General features: G+C 51.7%; 5 protein-coding genes across 5 annotated transcripts in view; 3 read left to right on the forward strand and 2 right to left on the reverse strand.

Annotated features, from left to right (window-relative positions):
- Positions 1-2,354: 2,354 nt before the first annotated feature.
- Positions 2,355-3,402, forward strand: LOC146426442 (feather keratin Cos1-2-like). The gene has a single exon (XM_085083389.1). It carries the CDS (start codon positions 2,667-2,669, stop codon positions 2,970-2,972), a length of 306 nt encoding a protein of 101 aa, XP_084939515.1. The 5' UTR covers positions 2,355-2,666; the 3' UTR covers positions 2,973-3,402.
- A 2,260-nt stretch (positions 3,403-5,662) lies between these two features.
- On the reverse strand, positions 5,663-6,609 carry LOC146426443 (feather keratin 1-like). Its single transcript, XM_085083300.1, has 2 exons — positions 6,587-6,609; positions 5,663-6,037 (listed from the first exon to the last, which is right to left on the reverse strand). Exons 1-2 carry the CDS (start codon positions 6,607-6,609, stop codon positions 5,743-5,745), a joined length of 318 nt encoding a protein of 105 aa, XP_084939426.1. The 3' UTR covers positions 5,663-5,742.
- A 2,022-nt stretch (positions 6,610-8,631) lies between these two features.
- On the forward strand, positions 8,632-9,207 carry LOC146426444 (feather keratin Cos1-1/Cos1-3/Cos2-1-like). Its single transcript, XM_085039834.1, has one exon. The coding sequence runs from the start codon at positions 8,765-8,767 to the stop codon at positions 9,068-9,070; it is 306 nt and encodes a 101-aa protein (XP_084895960.1). The 5' UTR covers positions 8,632-8,764; the 3' UTR covers positions 9,071-9,207.
- Positions 9,208-12,760: 3,553 nt separating this feature from the next.
- Positions 12,761-13,408, reverse strand: LOC146426445 (feather keratin 1-like). Its single transcript, XM_085083571.1, has 2 exons — positions 13,399-13,408; positions 12,761-13,087 (listed from the first exon to the last, which is right to left on the reverse strand). Exon 2 carries the CDS (start codon positions 13,064-13,066, stop codon positions 12,761-12,763), a length of 306 nt encoding a protein of 101 aa, XP_084939697.1. The 5' UTR covers positions 13,067-13,087; positions 13,399-13,408.
- LOC146426446 (feather keratin 1-like) overlaps positions 13,056-15,092 on the forward strand; it is a 41,964-nt gene continuing 39,927 nt past the window's right edge. The window contains exon 1 of the mRNA XM_085083568.1: positions 13,056-13,124. The gene's annotated coding sequence lies outside the window, so the exon portion shown is untranslated. The remainder of the gene's footprint in view (positions 13,125-15,092) is intronic.

Genomic DNA, 15,092 nt, shown 5'->3' on the forward strand with positions numbered 1-15,092 from the left:
GCAGGAGGCTGCTTGGATGGAAGCCCTACAGTTTTACTTTCCATTCAGCTCTTAAAAATGTTCCCAAGAGCAGCCAAGTCCAGAGATTTCCACGCACAGACTAAAGCTCAGGAGATACCACAGCCAAAAGCCAGTGTCTCTCCATGCAGAAATTCTGCCCCTTCCCTCTGCTAGGACAGGCAGTTCTCAGAAGGCAAATGGGATTAAAGCAAAGAATGGGACCAGAAGACACAGAGGCAGAAGAAAGGAAAGGCTTCAGACTCACCTTGATGCCAAGGAGATGGAGGTGAGAGGAGTGAATGAGAGAGTATGGAGAAGGTCCCCCTTTTATACTGCTCCTGCACTGCCCCAGGCCCACAGGCACTGCACAAGGACAGTAATTTTCCTACAGAGTCACCTCAAAGCCAAACATTCTACCCAATGGCACAGGTTGTGGTTTGGTTTCCATCTATGTTGTCATTTCATTTCCTCATTTCTGACATTCTCACTAAGTCATGGAGGCTTCTACCATGTAGTGGGATGAGAAGTCAAAGGATTTCTTGTGCAGGAACACATCAGCACGTGCAGAAATCAAACCTCAAGCTGACCCATGTGGAGTTCTGTACTTCCTCATTGCCTGAGGGATGTGTTGGGTTTTGGCACAGTGCCTTCTCTTCCCCCTCTCTTCACCCCATGATGCACTTTGGCTGCACTTTTGCACCCTGGCCTGGAGGATACACAAAGTCCTGCCACGCATTGTCAATTCTGAGAACACCCCTGATCTCTGGCAGTGCTGCCAAGCAGGTCAGGCTGTGGGCAATGGCCTTTGGGTGGCCTGGAGCTGTGGGTCTGGGCAGAGTGTGTTTGAAGATGGTTTTCCAGGGTTGTGGATGGAGCTGCCCTTGCAGGAGGGGAATTCAGCCCTGCCTGGGACACAAGCCTGCAGACATCACACACTCCTAACTTGGCCTCACACCAAAATTAGAGCATGACTCGCCATGGGTCAGGAGAGTCTCCCTTTGGAAATTTGCCTACTGAAGGCATTCCCTTGCCCGCCTGGGACGCGTCCCAGCTGCCTCCGTGTCTGCAGGGCAGGGAAGTGCATCAGTCCTTGGTGTAGTTTGGAAGCTGGTTTTGCATCCAGGGACATCTGAGTACACGTCCTCCCTGAGTACTGCATGCTGGATTTTGTGGTGATTTCCTCTATCACCTTTCCAGATATTGAGGCAAATCTGATTGAACTGTTATTCCCTGACTCGTCTTTCACACCCCTCTTGAAGACAAGACACTCACTGGCTTTCTTCCAGTCCTCAGATGAGTTCTGTGGTTGCTGTGACTTTCAAAGGGAATTGAGAAAGGCTTTGTACTGACACCAATGAACACACATCAATTCACACACACTCATTTCAGGCCAGTGTGTTTGAATTTTGCCCCATTGGATTCTGTTCTGATTGGGGAAGTCTTTTCTGTTCCAGATGTTCCAAGGGGTTTCAGGAGCTTAAATTCCTGACAACAATTCCTGATGGTAAAGACCAAAGACAGGAAACTTTGAGGATGTCCAGCTTTCCTGTACCCCCTATCCTCAGGGAAGCTGCCCTGTTGAAAACTGGGTCTGCTTTTGGCTAAGCCTCCCTTTACTGAAGACCTACCTGGAGAAGACCCTCCATGTACATTGCCTGATTCAACTCCAGGTGGTCTTTGGCTTTCCTAAGCCCTGGCAAACATCCCCTCCAGAGCAAAGGGCATCAAGAGGAAGGGACCTGAAACCACTGGTGCAGCCTGGCTGCCTGGAGATGCTGCAGCTCATGACCCTGGCAGAGAGCAGAGAGAGCAGGAAAAGAGAGAAGCGAGTGAAATGTCCGTACAAAGCAGAGTATTTGGATGCTCTCTGGCATGTGCAGAGCAGGACAGAGCAGGACTTCTTCCTACAAAGGGTATTGCAAAGAGTTGCTTTTCACTGTCCAAAGCCAACATTCCCTGCCTGTGTGGGACCCTTGCAGCCCTTGGGTCATGTGCCCTCACTGCCATGATTCTGCCTGGGATATCCTTTGGCTTCTCATCACACAACATGAAAGGATCCTGCAATGCAGGGCAGGAATGCCAGAAACGAGGAAATGAAATGGCAGCGTAGATGGAAACAAAACGTGAATTGCTACCACTATGTGGGATATTTACCTTTGAAGATGAGTTTGTTGGAAAATTACTGCCCTCGTGGAGTGACTCTGGGCCTGAGGCAATGCAAGAGCTGTATAAAAGCAGGCTCTTCTTCCCACTCTCACATTCACTTCACTTGCTTCCATCTCCTTGAGAGCGAGGTGAGTTTGAAGCCCATTCTCCATTTCCTTCTTCTTCTCTGGGATTTCTCTGCACATACCTGTGACTTTGTCCATGTGGGATCTTGATGAAATGCTTCTTGTGAGAGAGGGAAAGGAGTGGGAGGTGCAGGACGATTGAGTCTTGGCAGAAATATTGCCACAGCTTTGGGCTGGTTGGGGCCATCCCTGGGCTTGAGCTTTTGGTGGGGTTTGTGTGGGGGAAGAGCCCATGTGCCTTCACAACCAGCCTTCAACTTTCATTTCCAGCTCATGGCTTTGCTCCCTTATGGTGGGGTGACAGGCTGAACCTCGCCCATCTCCTGCTCTTCTTTCCCCTTCCTTCTCTGCCAGGTGCATCTCCAGCCCCAAGACATGTCCTGCTACACTCCATGCCGTCCCTGCCAGCCCTGTGGCCCCACCCCGCTGGCCAACAGCTGCAATGAGCCCTGTGTCAGGCAGTGCCAGGACTCCACTGTTTTCATCCAGCCCTCACCTGTGATTGTGACTCTGCCTGGCCCCATCCTCAGCTCCTTCCCACAGAACACCGTGGTGGGATCCTCAGTCTCTGCTGCTGTTGGCAGCATCCTGAGCTCTCAGGGAGTGCCCATCAACTCCGGGGGCTTTGGCCTCTCTGGCTTGGGCAGTGGCCTCTGTGGCACAAGGGGCCTCCCCTGCTAAAGCTGCTGGCGATGGCCCTGGGGAAGGGACCCAGGGACACACAGGATGGAACTGCCCTGGGCACACAGCACCAGCTTGTTGCTTCCTGAGGGCTGAGCAACCCCAGCAGCCCTTGTAGAAGGACAGAGCCAGCCTGGGCTCTCGGGAAGCACAGCCCATCACAGCCTCTGGCCTCTTCCTCTCTCTCTTTTCCCTCCTGTGTCCCTGTTCCCTTGTGCTCCCCGGGTCTGTGAGCCCCATATAGCCAACCTGGGGAGGACCTGCTGGCCCTGCTCCCTCTCTGGATCAGGCAGATGGACACCTGGTGGGATCTTTGCCACAGCCATGGAATGGAGATTCTTCGATGACCCTGGTGCTGTCTGCACTGAGGCCTCCACTCAGAGTGACCTTGTTCTTATCTTTTGACTCATTAAATTTCTATTGCATCCCAGCCCATGCCTCTGTGTCATCCTTTCCCTGTTGTTGGTCTCCCAAGATTCCCAGGGAGAGAGGTGTTGCTCCAGGGTGTTTCTGTGAGAGAGATTATGGGGAAGGTGTTTCAGTGCCTTTTAGACAGGAGTGTTGAGTGTGCTTTATCATGGTATTGCTGCTTTGTAACATTCTCCATGTGTCTGTGTTATGAGCCAATGCAGAAGGTGAGAGGTAATCCAGGTTCTTGTTAATACTTGCCTTGAGATTGACTAGAAAGAACCAACACTGAATGACTGGTGTTTGTAAGTACACAGGGAGGATTTATTGTAGAACAATGTGGTTGTAAACGACAACACGTCTGTAGCCATTTTGGTTATTATTATCTATAGCAATGCAACAATATGAAAGCATTGCAAGATGAAAGTGCAACCATATCACCCAGGGACATGCACAAGGCAAAAGACGGGACGAAAGATGAAGGACAAGACTGTGGATATCTCTCCAACCATAGGCCCTGTGATGAGACTTGGTTGCTGCACAGTCTTGGTTGAAGTGGTCGCAGAACGGACCCATTGGGGGGTGGGGGAAGTCTTGAAGAAGTGATGGTGGGGAAAAATCCCTGGGGAAATGCGCTGAACACAAAATCTATTTGGTTTATATTCGCTCAGTTTTCGGTGGGAACGCCCAGATTCCTCCCCTGAGGCCAGGAGTTTCACACTGGATCATGTAATGTCATGGATCATGGGACACTTCAGGAGTCCTTGACACCTTTTAAGACAACACAGCTGCCCATCACACCCTGTGCAGTTGCTTTGATTTTGGCCTGATATGGCTCATCAGCAGAAATGAACACTGTCAGGCCACAGTGCTTCCAGGGGGTAAGACAAGGGGCCCCAAAACCTGGTGGTCTGAGCAAGGGAGGGCAACTTAGAATGACAAGAAGCACCAGCATCCACCTCCTGTCTCATTCAAAGCCCATCATTCACCCTCTTTCTTCCCAGAACAGACATTGGCCATTACACATCCAAAGCTCACCTCCAGTTCAACAAAACACCCTGGTCTTCACAAATAGGGGAATGTTTGAGTCATTATCCCTTAAGAGTTCAGTGTCTCACCGTGTGCGGAGGGACAGAATGAACCAAACTTTTTTACTGAACCTCTCTATCCCAAGGATGATCTCCTGGATCCCCTCCTGCTAGTACAGCCCAGGATGTTGCTGACAGCCCTTGGTGTCTGTGAGCATCAGTGACATGGATAATGGTATTGGGTGCAACCTCATAGCACTTTGTGATGTGGTTCATTGGCCATAAGGGTATTTTGTCAAGGTGATGATCTTGGAGGTCTTTTCCAGCCTTAATGATCCTGTGACTCTCAGCAGTGACATGAAGCTGAGGGGAGTAATAGCTACACTCAAGGGGAGGATTTAAATCCAAAAGGATTTGGACAGACCTGAGGAATGGTCCCACAAGGAACTTGGGAACTTCAACAAAGCCAAGTGCTAGGTCCTGCCACTGCTTTGGGGCAATCCCAGGAATCAATAGGGACTGTGGGGTGAATGGATGGAGAACAGCCCTGCAGAGAAGGGCTGCAAATATGGTCCCATGGATGCATCACCCCTGCTCTGAAGGGCAGCTGAAGGTTCTTCAGGCAGAAGAGCAGGGTCTGGGGGACCTTACTGCAGCCTTTCAACATGTAAGGGGGCATGTAAAGAAGCTGAAGAAAGACAATATATCAAGTCATTGGATAAGGGGCAGGAGTTTTAAACTGGAAAAGGTTAGCAGGAGCTGAGCTATCCCTGCCTATGGCAGGAGGGTTGGACTAGATGACCTTTAACAATCTCTTCCAACTGCAGCCACTCTATGATTCCATGATAAAATGGGTCTGTGAGAAGGCAGACCAATGCACTGTGTCTCTCCCTTTGAGAAACCTTTCAGATCCGTGGGATCTGCTGGAGTTTGATGGGGATTCAATACCTCTGTCTGGTCATTAACGCATTCACAGCTGAGTACTTCTGTCACAGTGTTGAGCTGAACAAGGAAAAGGAAAAGACCTGCAAACAAAGTGGATGTCTGTCCTTGGACAATGTAGGGAAGTTTTATCCTGACCCAAAGAGGCAGAGAAACTCAGAACCCAGAGGGTAACTAAGTGCACACTGAGCACACACGATGCCAGGCTGTGTTGACAATTGGTGCGAAAACCTCCTCCCAGAAACACCTAATGGCAACATCTCTGCCTCGGGAGAGTGTCTGTAGGGCAAAGGATGACACAAAGGCATGGGCTGGGATGCAGCACAATTTAATGAGTCAAAAGAGAGGGAAAGGAGGGGGATCCAGGTGGAGACTTCCCAGCTGGAACAACTTTAGCAGGGGAAGCACCTCGTGCCACAGAGGCCACTGCCCAAGCCAGAGAGGCCAAAGCCCCCGGAGTTGATGGGCACTCCCTGAGAGCTCAGGATGCTGCCAACAGCAGCAGAGGTAGAGGATCCCACTGCAGTGTTCTGTGGGAAGGAGCTGAGGATGGGGCCGGGCAGGGTCACAATCACAGGCGAGGGCTGGATGGCCACGGTGGAGTCCTGGCACTGCCTGACACAGGGCTCATTGCAGCTGTTGGCCAGCGGGGTGGGGCCACCATTGAGGAGCAGAGTTGAGGAAGGGCTGTGTCACAGGAGTATTTTGACACACCATGATGGAGAAACACAAAGAGAAGGAGAAGACAGCAGGAGGCTGCTTGGATAGAAGCCCTACAGTTTTACTTTCCATTCAGCTCTTAAAAATGTTCCCAAGAGCCATCAAGTCCAGAGATTTCCACACACAGACTAAAGCATAGGAGACACCACAGCTCAAAGCCAGTCTCTCTCCATGCAGAAATTCTGCCCCTTCCCTCTCCCAGGACAGGCAGTTCTCAGAAGGCAAATGGGATTAAAGCAAAGAATGGGATCAGAAGACCCAGAGGCAGAAGAAAAGAAAGGCTTCAGACTCACCTTGATGCCAAGGAGATGGAGGTGAGAGGAGTGAATGAGAGAGTGAGGAGAAGGTCCCCCTTTTATACTGCTCCTGCACTGCCCCAGGCCCACAGGCACTGCACAAGGACAGTAATTTTCCTACTGAGTCGCCTCAAAGCAAAACATTCTATCCAATGGCACAGGTTGTGGTTTGGTTTCCATCTATGTTGTCATTTCATTTCCTCATTTCTGACATTCTCACTAAGTCATGGAGGCTTCTACCATGTAGTGGGATGAGAAGTCCAAGGTTTTCTTGTGCAGGAACACATGAGCACGTGCAGAAATCAAACCTCAAGGTGACCCATGTGGAGTTCTGTACTTCCTCATTGCCTGAGGGATGTGTTTGGTTTTGGCACAGTGCCTTCTCTTCCCCCTCTCTTCACCCCATGATGCACTTTGGCTGCACTTTTGCACCCTGGCCTGGAGGGTACACAAAGTCCTGCCACGCATTGTCAATTCTGAGAACACCCCTGAGCTCTGGCAGTGCTGCCAAGCAGGTCAGGCTGTGGGCAATGGCCTTTGGGCGGCCTGGAGCTGTGGGTCTGGGCACAGTGTGTTTGAAGATGGTTTTCCAGGGTTATGGATGGAGCTGCCCTTGCAGGAGGGGAATTCAGCCCTGCCTGGGACACAAGCCTGCAGACATCACACACTCCTAACTTGGCCTCACACCAAAATTAGAGCATGACTCGCCATGGGTCAGGAGAGTCTCCCTTTGGAAATTTGCCTACTGAAGGCATTCCCTTGCCCTCCTGGGACGCGTCCCAGCTGCCTCCGTGTCTGCAGGGCAGGGAAGTGCATCAGTCCTTGGTGTAGTTTGAAAGCTGGTTTTGCATTCAGGGACATCTGAGTACCTGTCCTCCCTGAGTACTGCATGCTGGATTTCGTGGTGATTTCCTCTATCACCTTTCCAGATATTGAGGCAAATCTGACTGGCCTGTTATTCCCTGACTCGTCTTTCATACCCCTCTTGAAGACAAGACACTCACTGGCTTTCTTCCAGTCCTCAGATGAGTTCCGTGGTTGCTGTGACTTTCAAAGGGAATTGAGAAAGGCTTTGTACTGACACCAATGAACACACATCAATTCATACACACTCATTTCAGACCAGTGTGTTTGAATTTTGCCCCATTGGATTCTGTTCTGATTGGGGAAGTCTTTTGTGCTCCAGATGTTCCAAGGGGTTTCAGGAGCTTAAATTCCTGACAACAATTCCTGATGGTAAAGACCAAAGAGAGGAACTTTTGAGGATGTCCAGCTTTCCTGTACCCCCTATCCTCAGGGAAGCTGCCCTGTTGAAAACTGGGTCTGCTTTTGGCTAAGCCTCCCTTTACTGAAGACCTACCTGGAGAAGACCCTCCATGTACATTGCCTGATTCAACTCCAGGTGGTCTTTGGCTTTCCTAAGCCCTGGCAAACATCCCCTCCAGAGCAAAGGGCATCAAGAGGAAGAGAGCTGAAACCATTGGCGCAGCCTGGCTGCCTGGAGATGCTGCAGCTCATGACCCTGGCAGAGAGCAGAGAGAGCAGGAAAAGAGAGAAGCGAGTGAAATGTCCATACAAAGCAGAGTATTTGGATGCTCTCTGGCATGTGCAGAGCAGGACAGAGCAGGGCTTCTTCCTACAAAGGGTATTGCAAAGAGTTGCTTTTCACTGTCCAAAGCCAACATTCCCTGCCTGTATGGGACCCTTGCAGCACTTGGGTCATGTGCCCCCACTGCCATGATTCTGCCTGGGATATCCTTTGGCTTCTCATCACACAACATGAAAGGATCCTGCAATGCAGGGCAGGAATGCCAGAAACGAGGAAATGAAATGGCAGTGTAGATGGAAACAAAACGTGAATTGCTACCACTATGTGGGATATTTACCTTTGAAGATGAGTTTGTTGGAAAATTACTGCCCTCATGGAGTGACTCTGGGCCTGAGGCAATGCAAGAGCTGTATAAAAGCAGGCTCTTCTCCCCACTCTCACATTCACTTCACTTGCTTCCATCTCCTTGAGAGCAAGGTGAGTTTGAAGCCCATTCTCCATTTCCTTCTTCTTCTCTGGGATTCCTCAACACATACCTGTGACTTTGTCCATGTGGGATCTTGATGAAATGCTTCCTGTGAGAGAGGGAAAGGAGTGGGATGTGCAGGACGATTGAGTCTTGGCAGAAATATTGCCACAGCTTTGGGCTGGTTGGGGCCATCTCTGGGCTTGAGCTATTGGTGGGGTTTGTGTGGGGGAAGAGCCCATGTGCCTTCACAACCAGCCTTCAACTTTCATTTCCAGCTCATGGCTTTGCTCCCTTATGGTGGGGTGACAGGCTGAACCTCACCCATCTCCTGCTCTTCTTTCCCCTTCCTTCTCTGCCAGGTGCATCTCCAGCCACAAGACATGTCCTGCTACACTCCATGCCGTCCCTGCCAGCCCTGTGGCCCCACCCCGCTGGCCAACAGCTGCAATGAGCCCTGTGTCAGGCAGTGCCAGGACTCCACCGTTGTCATCGAACCCTCACCTGTGATTGTGACCCTGCCTGGCCCCATCCTCAGCTCCTTCCCACAGAACACCGTGGTGGGATCCTCAGTCTCTGCTGCTGTTGGCAGCATCCTGAGCTCTCAGGGAGTGCCCATCAACTCCGGGGGCTTTGGCCTCTCTGGCTTGGGCAGTGGCATCTGTGGCACGAGGGGCCTCCCCTGCTAAAGCTGCTGGCGATGGCCCTGGGGAAGGGACCCAGGGACACACAGGATGGAACTGCCCTGGGCACACAGCACCAGCTTGTTGCTTCCTGAGGGCTGAGCAACCCCAGCAGCCCTTGCAGAAGGACAGAGCCAGCCTGGGCTCTCGGGAAGCACAGCCATCGCAGCCTCTGGCCTCTTCCTCTCTCTCTTTTCCCTCCTGTGTCACTGTTCCCTTGTGCTCTCCGGGGCTGTGAGACCCACTCAGCCAACTTGGGAGGACCTGCTGGCCCTGCTCCCTCTTTGCATCAGGCAGATGGACACCTGGTGGGATCTCTGCCACAGCCATGGAAATGAGATTCTTCGATGGCCCTGGTGCTGTCTGCACTTAGGCCTCCACTCAGAGTGACCTTGTTCTTATCTTTTGACTCATTAAATTTCTATTGCATCCCAGCCCATGCCTCTGTGTCATCCTTTCCCTGTTGTTGGTCTCCCAAGATTCCCAGGGACTGAGGTGTTGCACCAGGGTATTTCTGTGAGAGAGATTATGGAGAAGGTGTTTCAGTGCCTTTTAGACAGGAGTGTTGAGTGTGCTTTATCATGGTATTGCTGCTTTGTAACATTCTCCATGTGTCTGTGGTATGAGCCAATGCAGAAGGTGAGAGGTAATCCAGGTTCTTGTTAATACATGCCTTGAGTTTGGCTAGAAAGAACCAACACTGAATGATCAGTGTTTGTAAGTACACAAGGAGGGTTTATTGTAGAACAATGTGGTTGTACAGGACAACATGTCTGTAGCCATTTTGATTATTATTATCTATAGCAATGCAACAGTATGAAAGCATTGCAAAATGAAAGTGCAACCATATCACCCAGGGACATGCACAAGGCAGAAGAAAGGAAGAGAGATAAAGGGCAGGATTTGAATATCTCTCCAACCATAGGCCTGTGGAGGTTCACCAATCCGAACCGGCCGACCCAGAGCCTTGGACGCCAGCTGTCAGCGTGGCGCAGCTCCCCAGAGGGGATGCTGCCTGGTCCGAGGACTCTGAGGACGAAGTATAACCTCGCACACCTCACCCCCTGAAAGTTTGCTTTTAGTTTATTGGTTAAAAGCTTCTGTTACCTCGCCTTGTCACCGCCCCAGTTGCCACCCATGTCCGGGAAGTTCTGTTTCCCTCGTTCCCTCATTGGTTCAATTGTATCCCTCCCCTGGTTGTGTATTATTTGCTGCCCCGCTTGCTTATTCCTGCTGTACCCGAGCCAATTGGCTCCACCGCTGCTGACCCGCCCCTGGAGACCCCGTTTCCCCCTTTTTAAACCCCTCAGCCATCGAGGCTCGGGGGGTTCGTGCCTCGTGGAGTCTCGCGACGAGACCCCACGTCCGCGGACCGCCCGAGAGCCTCCAGGGTGCTCGCTTCCTCGCTTCCCTTTTAATAAAGCACCGTGGACCTCTCTCTCTCTGCGCCTCTTTGCTTCTTGGGGACTGGAAACCTCCTCGACTCCCCGTCACCAGACCTGACCCTCTGCCGCAGGGCGGCCGATCCCCCCTGTCCCCATCCGGGGAATCAGGCGGTGTCCCCGGGGACCGACTGGACTGGTCCGGAGAGACGGAGCTGGAGCCGAGTGGGCTGGAGGTCAAGCCCAGCTCCTGCAACATAGGCCCTGTGATGAGACTTGGTTGCTGCACAGTCTTGGTGGAAGTGGTCGCAGAACGGACCCATTGGGGGGTGGGGGAAGTCTTGAAGAAATGATGGTGGGGAAAAATCCCTGGGGAAATGCACTGAACACAAAATCTATTTGGTTTATATTCGCTCAGTTTTCGGTGGGAACGCCCAGATTCCTCCCCTGAGGCCAGGAGTTTCACACTGGATCATGTAATGTCGGGGATCATGGGACACTTCAGGAGTCCTTGACACCTTTTAAGACAACACAGCTGCCCATCACACCCAGTGCAGTTGCTTTGATTTTGGCCTGATATGGCTCATCAGCAGAAATGAACACTGTCAGGCCACAGTGCTTCCTGGGGGTAAGACAGGGGGCCCCAAAACCTGGTGGTCTGAGCAAGGGAGGGCAACTTAGAATGACAAGAAGCACCAGCATCCACCTTCTGTTTCATTCAAAGCCCATCATTCACCCTCTTTCTTCCCAGAACAGACATTGGCCATTACACATCCAAAGCTCACCTCCAGTTCAACAAAACACCCTGGTCTCCACAAATAGGGGAATGTTTGAGTCATTATCCTTTAAGAGTTCAGTGTCTCACCGTGTGCGGAGGGACAGAATGAACCAAAGCTTTTCACTGACCCTCTGTACCCCAAGGATGATCTTCTGTCTCTCTGACCAAACCATTTTCCTCTCCACACCCAGCAATGCCTGTGCCTGTAAAGTGCTCTGACCTCCTCACCATCCTGGCCATCCTGCACAGCAGTCAGGCCACTTGGTCCAGGTGGCTCTTGCATTACAGCCTGTCCCCAACATGGGGGATGGCACCAGGCAAGTGCTGAGCAGAGCAGCATCATTGCTCCCACCCATCTCCTGGTTCCCCTCCTGCTCGTACAGCCCAGGATGTTGCTGACATTCCTTGGTGTCTGTGAGCATCAGTGACATGGATAATGGTATTGGGTGTAACCTCATAGCACTTTGTGATGTTGTTCATTGGCCATAAGGGGATTTGGTCAAGGTGATGATCTTGGAGGTCTTTTCCAGCCTTAATGATCCTGTGACTCTCAGCAATGACATGAAGCTGAGGGGAGTAATAGCTCCACTCAAGGGGAGGATTTAAATCCAGAAGGATTTGGACAGACTTGAGGAATGGTCCCATGAGGAAGTTGGGAACTTCAACAAAGCCAAGTGCTAGGTCCTGGCACTGCTTTGGGGCAATCCCAGGAATCAATAGGGACTGTGGGGTGAATGGATGGAGAACAGCCCTGCAGAGAAGGGCTGCAAAAAAGGTCCCATGGATCCATCACCCCTGCTCTGAAGGGCAGCTGAAGGTTCTTCAGGCAGAAGAGCAGGGTCTGGGGGACCTTGCTGCAGCCTTTCAACATGTAAGGGGGCATGTAAGGAAGCTGAAGAGAGACATTATATCAAGTCATTGGATAAGGGGCAGGAGTTTTGAACTGGAAAAGGTTAGCAGGAGCTGAGCTATCCCTGCCTATGGCAGGAGGGTTGGACTAGATGACCTTCAACAATCTCTTCCAACCACAGCCATTCTATGATTCCACGATAAAGGGTCTGTGAGAAGGCAGCCCAATGCACTGTGTCTCTCCCTTTGAGAAACCTTTCAGATCATTGGGATCTGCTGGAGTTTGATGGGGATTCAATACCTCTGTCTGGTCATTAACACATTCACAGCTGAGTACTTCTGTCACAGTGTTGGGCTGAACAAGGAAAAGGGACAGACGTGCAAACAAAGTGGATGTCTGTCCTTGGACAATGTAGAGAAGTTTTATCCAGACCCAAAGAGGCAGAGAAACTCAGAACCCAGAGGGTAACTCAGTGCACACTGAGCACACACGATGCCAGGCTGTGTTGACAATTGGTGCGAAAACCTCCTCCCAGAAACACCTAATGGCAACATCTCTGCCTTGGGAGAGTGTCTGCAGGGCAAAGGATGACACAAAGGCATGGGATGGGATGCAGCAGAATTTAATGAGTCAAGAAAGAGGGAAAGGAGGGGGACCCAGGTGGAGACTTCCCAACTGGAACACCTTTAGCAGGGGAAGCACCTCGTGCCACAGATGCCACTGCCCAAGCCAGAGAGGCCAAAGCCCCCGGAGTTGATGGGCACTCCCTGAGAGCTCAGGATGCTGCCAACAGCAGCAGAGGTAGAGGATCCCACGGCAGTGTTCTGTGGGAAGGAGCTGAGGATGGGGCCAGGCAGGGTCACAATCACAGGCGAGGGCTGGATGGCCACGGTGGAGTCCTGGCACTGCCTGACACAGGGCTCATTGCAGCTGTTGGCCAGCGGGGTGGGGCCACAGGGCTGGCAGGGACGGCATGGAGTGTAGCAGGACATGTCTTGGGGCTGGAGATGCACCTGGAAGAGAGGGAAGGGGAAAGCAGAGCACAAAGAGGTGGGTGAGGTTCAGCCTGTCAACCCCATCATGAGGATGACCCTGTTTCTCTCAGCCCATAAGAGCTCCCCAAATCATGACAAAGTCCATAGAGATCCCCACCCAGCCCAGAGCTCAGGAGATACCTCACCCAAACCCCAGTGTCTGTCTCTGCCACACCATCTCCCTCCTTCCCTCACCCATGGCAAGGAGCCCCAGTGCCCAGCTGAAGACAAGGCTTGTGTTTAGAAATCCCTCAGGAGGACAAGGAGAACGAGAAATGCTCCAAACTCACCTTATTCCCAAGGAGCGGCAGACAGGAAGAGTGGATGAGAGAGTGAGGAGAAGGAGCCACTTTTATACTGCTCCTGCACTGCCCCAGGCCCACAGTCACTGCACAGGGGCAGTTATTTTCCTACAGACTCATCTCCAAAGCATAATATCCTCCCTACTGCCACAGGGTGTGTTTTGGTTTCCATCAACACTGTCATTTCATTTCCTCATTTCTGACATCCCCACTTGGTCACAGAGATCTCTTTCATGTACTGGGATGAGAAGCCTAAAGATTGTATTTTTCTGCAGGAGCACATGAGTAATGGTTGGACTCAATGATCTTGTAGATCTTTGCCCATCCTCGTGATTCTCTGATTCAGTAATTCCCTGATTAGTGGCAGGAATCAAGTCTCAAGTAGAGCCCTGTGCCATTGGGTTCCCCCTGAATATCTGAGGGAGGTGTTAGGTGTCTGGACTATTCCTTGTTCCTCCCTCTCTCCTCACCCCATGATGCCCTTTGGCTGCACAATGTGGAGCCTGACCTGGATGACACACAAGCAGAGGCCACTTTTCCAATACACTCTGTCATTGTGGAGAATACGTGTGACCTGTGGGAGAGCTTCCAAGCATCCCTTTTCCCAGGGCCAGGATGGAGCTGCCCTTGCTGGAGGGGAATTCAGTCCTGCCTGGGACACAAGCCTGCAGACATCACACACTCCTGGCTTGGCCTCACATCAAAAGGCTGACACAGAGCCACCCAAAATTAGAGTGTGACTCGCCACTGGTAGGGAGAGTCTCTCCCTGGAAATTTGCCTACTGAAGGCATTCCCTTGCCCTCCTGGGATATGTCTCAGCTGCCTCCATGTCTGCAGGGCAGGGAAGTGCATCACCCCTTGGTGTGTTTTGAGAGCAGGTTTTGTACCCAGGGTATTTCTGAGCACATCCCCTCCCTGAGCATCCCCAGGAACATGGCACTGCCATTTCCCCAGAGCTCTCATGTTTTGGGCAAATGAAGGAGATTTCCTGGCCTATCCAATGGTGCTGGGTTGTTCTCTAGCCTGAGGAGGCATTTGGGGCATTGGAAAGGGTGGAATTAAGTCCCAATACCCAGCAGAAGCCATAGAGCTTTGGACCCCAGGATGTGCCTGAAGCAGTGGGGCAGTGTTTCCTGAAACCCCTTCTTTGCTTTCCTGAGCATCCAGCAGAACTCCTGTCCATAGCCAGGTGTCTTTGACCAGAACGATGAGTCCTCTGTGTCCATTCCTGCCCTGATCAGAGCCTTCTCTTTTTATCCTGTGTTTTGCCTGGACCTTTCATGTTCCTTGGACCACGAGGCTCCCCTCTGGTGCCGCCAGCTTTTCCAATCTCTTTTGGTCTTCCCAGATGCCTGACTGGGTGGAAGAGTTGGCATGTTTGAAGTCCAGGGTCTGTACATTGCTACTCATATCCTGCCTGACCAGGTCTTCCTCCCTGTCCTCATGTCAGCTGCATTCCCTGCCTGCTGGCACTTCCCAAAGGGAGTTCAGAGGTGCTTTCACTGACACCAACACTCGTGTGCCCATCGCCATGTTGGACACACTCATGTCAGTCCAGTCTGTTTAAATGTTCCCACACCTGATCCTCCTCCTCTGCTGTGGAGGTTTCCTTACTCCAGGAGCCTGATCATGGGACAGCAAAGGTGGCCAGTGAAGACCAAAGCCTAGGAGACTTGGAGAA

The sequence above is a fragment of the Lichenostomus cassidix genome, chromosome 27 (genome assembly GCF_008360975.1).
Source record: "Lichenostomus cassidix isolate B80296 chromosome 27, HeHo_3.0, whole genome shotgun sequence".
Taxonomy (NCBI): domain Eukaryota; kingdom Metazoa; phylum Chordata; class Aves; order Passeriformes; family Meliphagidae; genus Lichenostomus; species Lichenostomus cassidix.

Excerpts from the sequence above, each read along its gene's own strand:
- LOC146426445 (XM_085083571.1), bottom strand. The coding sequence starts at position 13,066 with ATGTCCTGCTACACTCCATGCCGTCCCTGCCAGCCCTGTGGCCCCACC.
- LOC146426443 (XM_085083300.1), bottom strand. The coding sequence starts at position 6,609 with ATGGTAGAAGCCTCCATGACTTA. Across the intron at positions 6,038-6,586 it reads GTAGAAGCCTCCATGACTTA|CCCTTCCTCAACTCTGCTCC; the intron begins GTGAGAATGTCA and ends CCTGTGACACAG.
- LOC146426442 (XM_085083389.1), top strand. The coding sequence starts at position 2,667 with ATGTCCTGCTACACTCCATGCCGTCCCTGCCAGCCCTGTGGCCCCACC.
- LOC146426444 (XM_085039834.1), top strand. The coding sequence starts at position 8,765 with ATGTCCTGCTACACTCCATGCCGTCCCTGCCAGCCCTGTGGCCCCACC.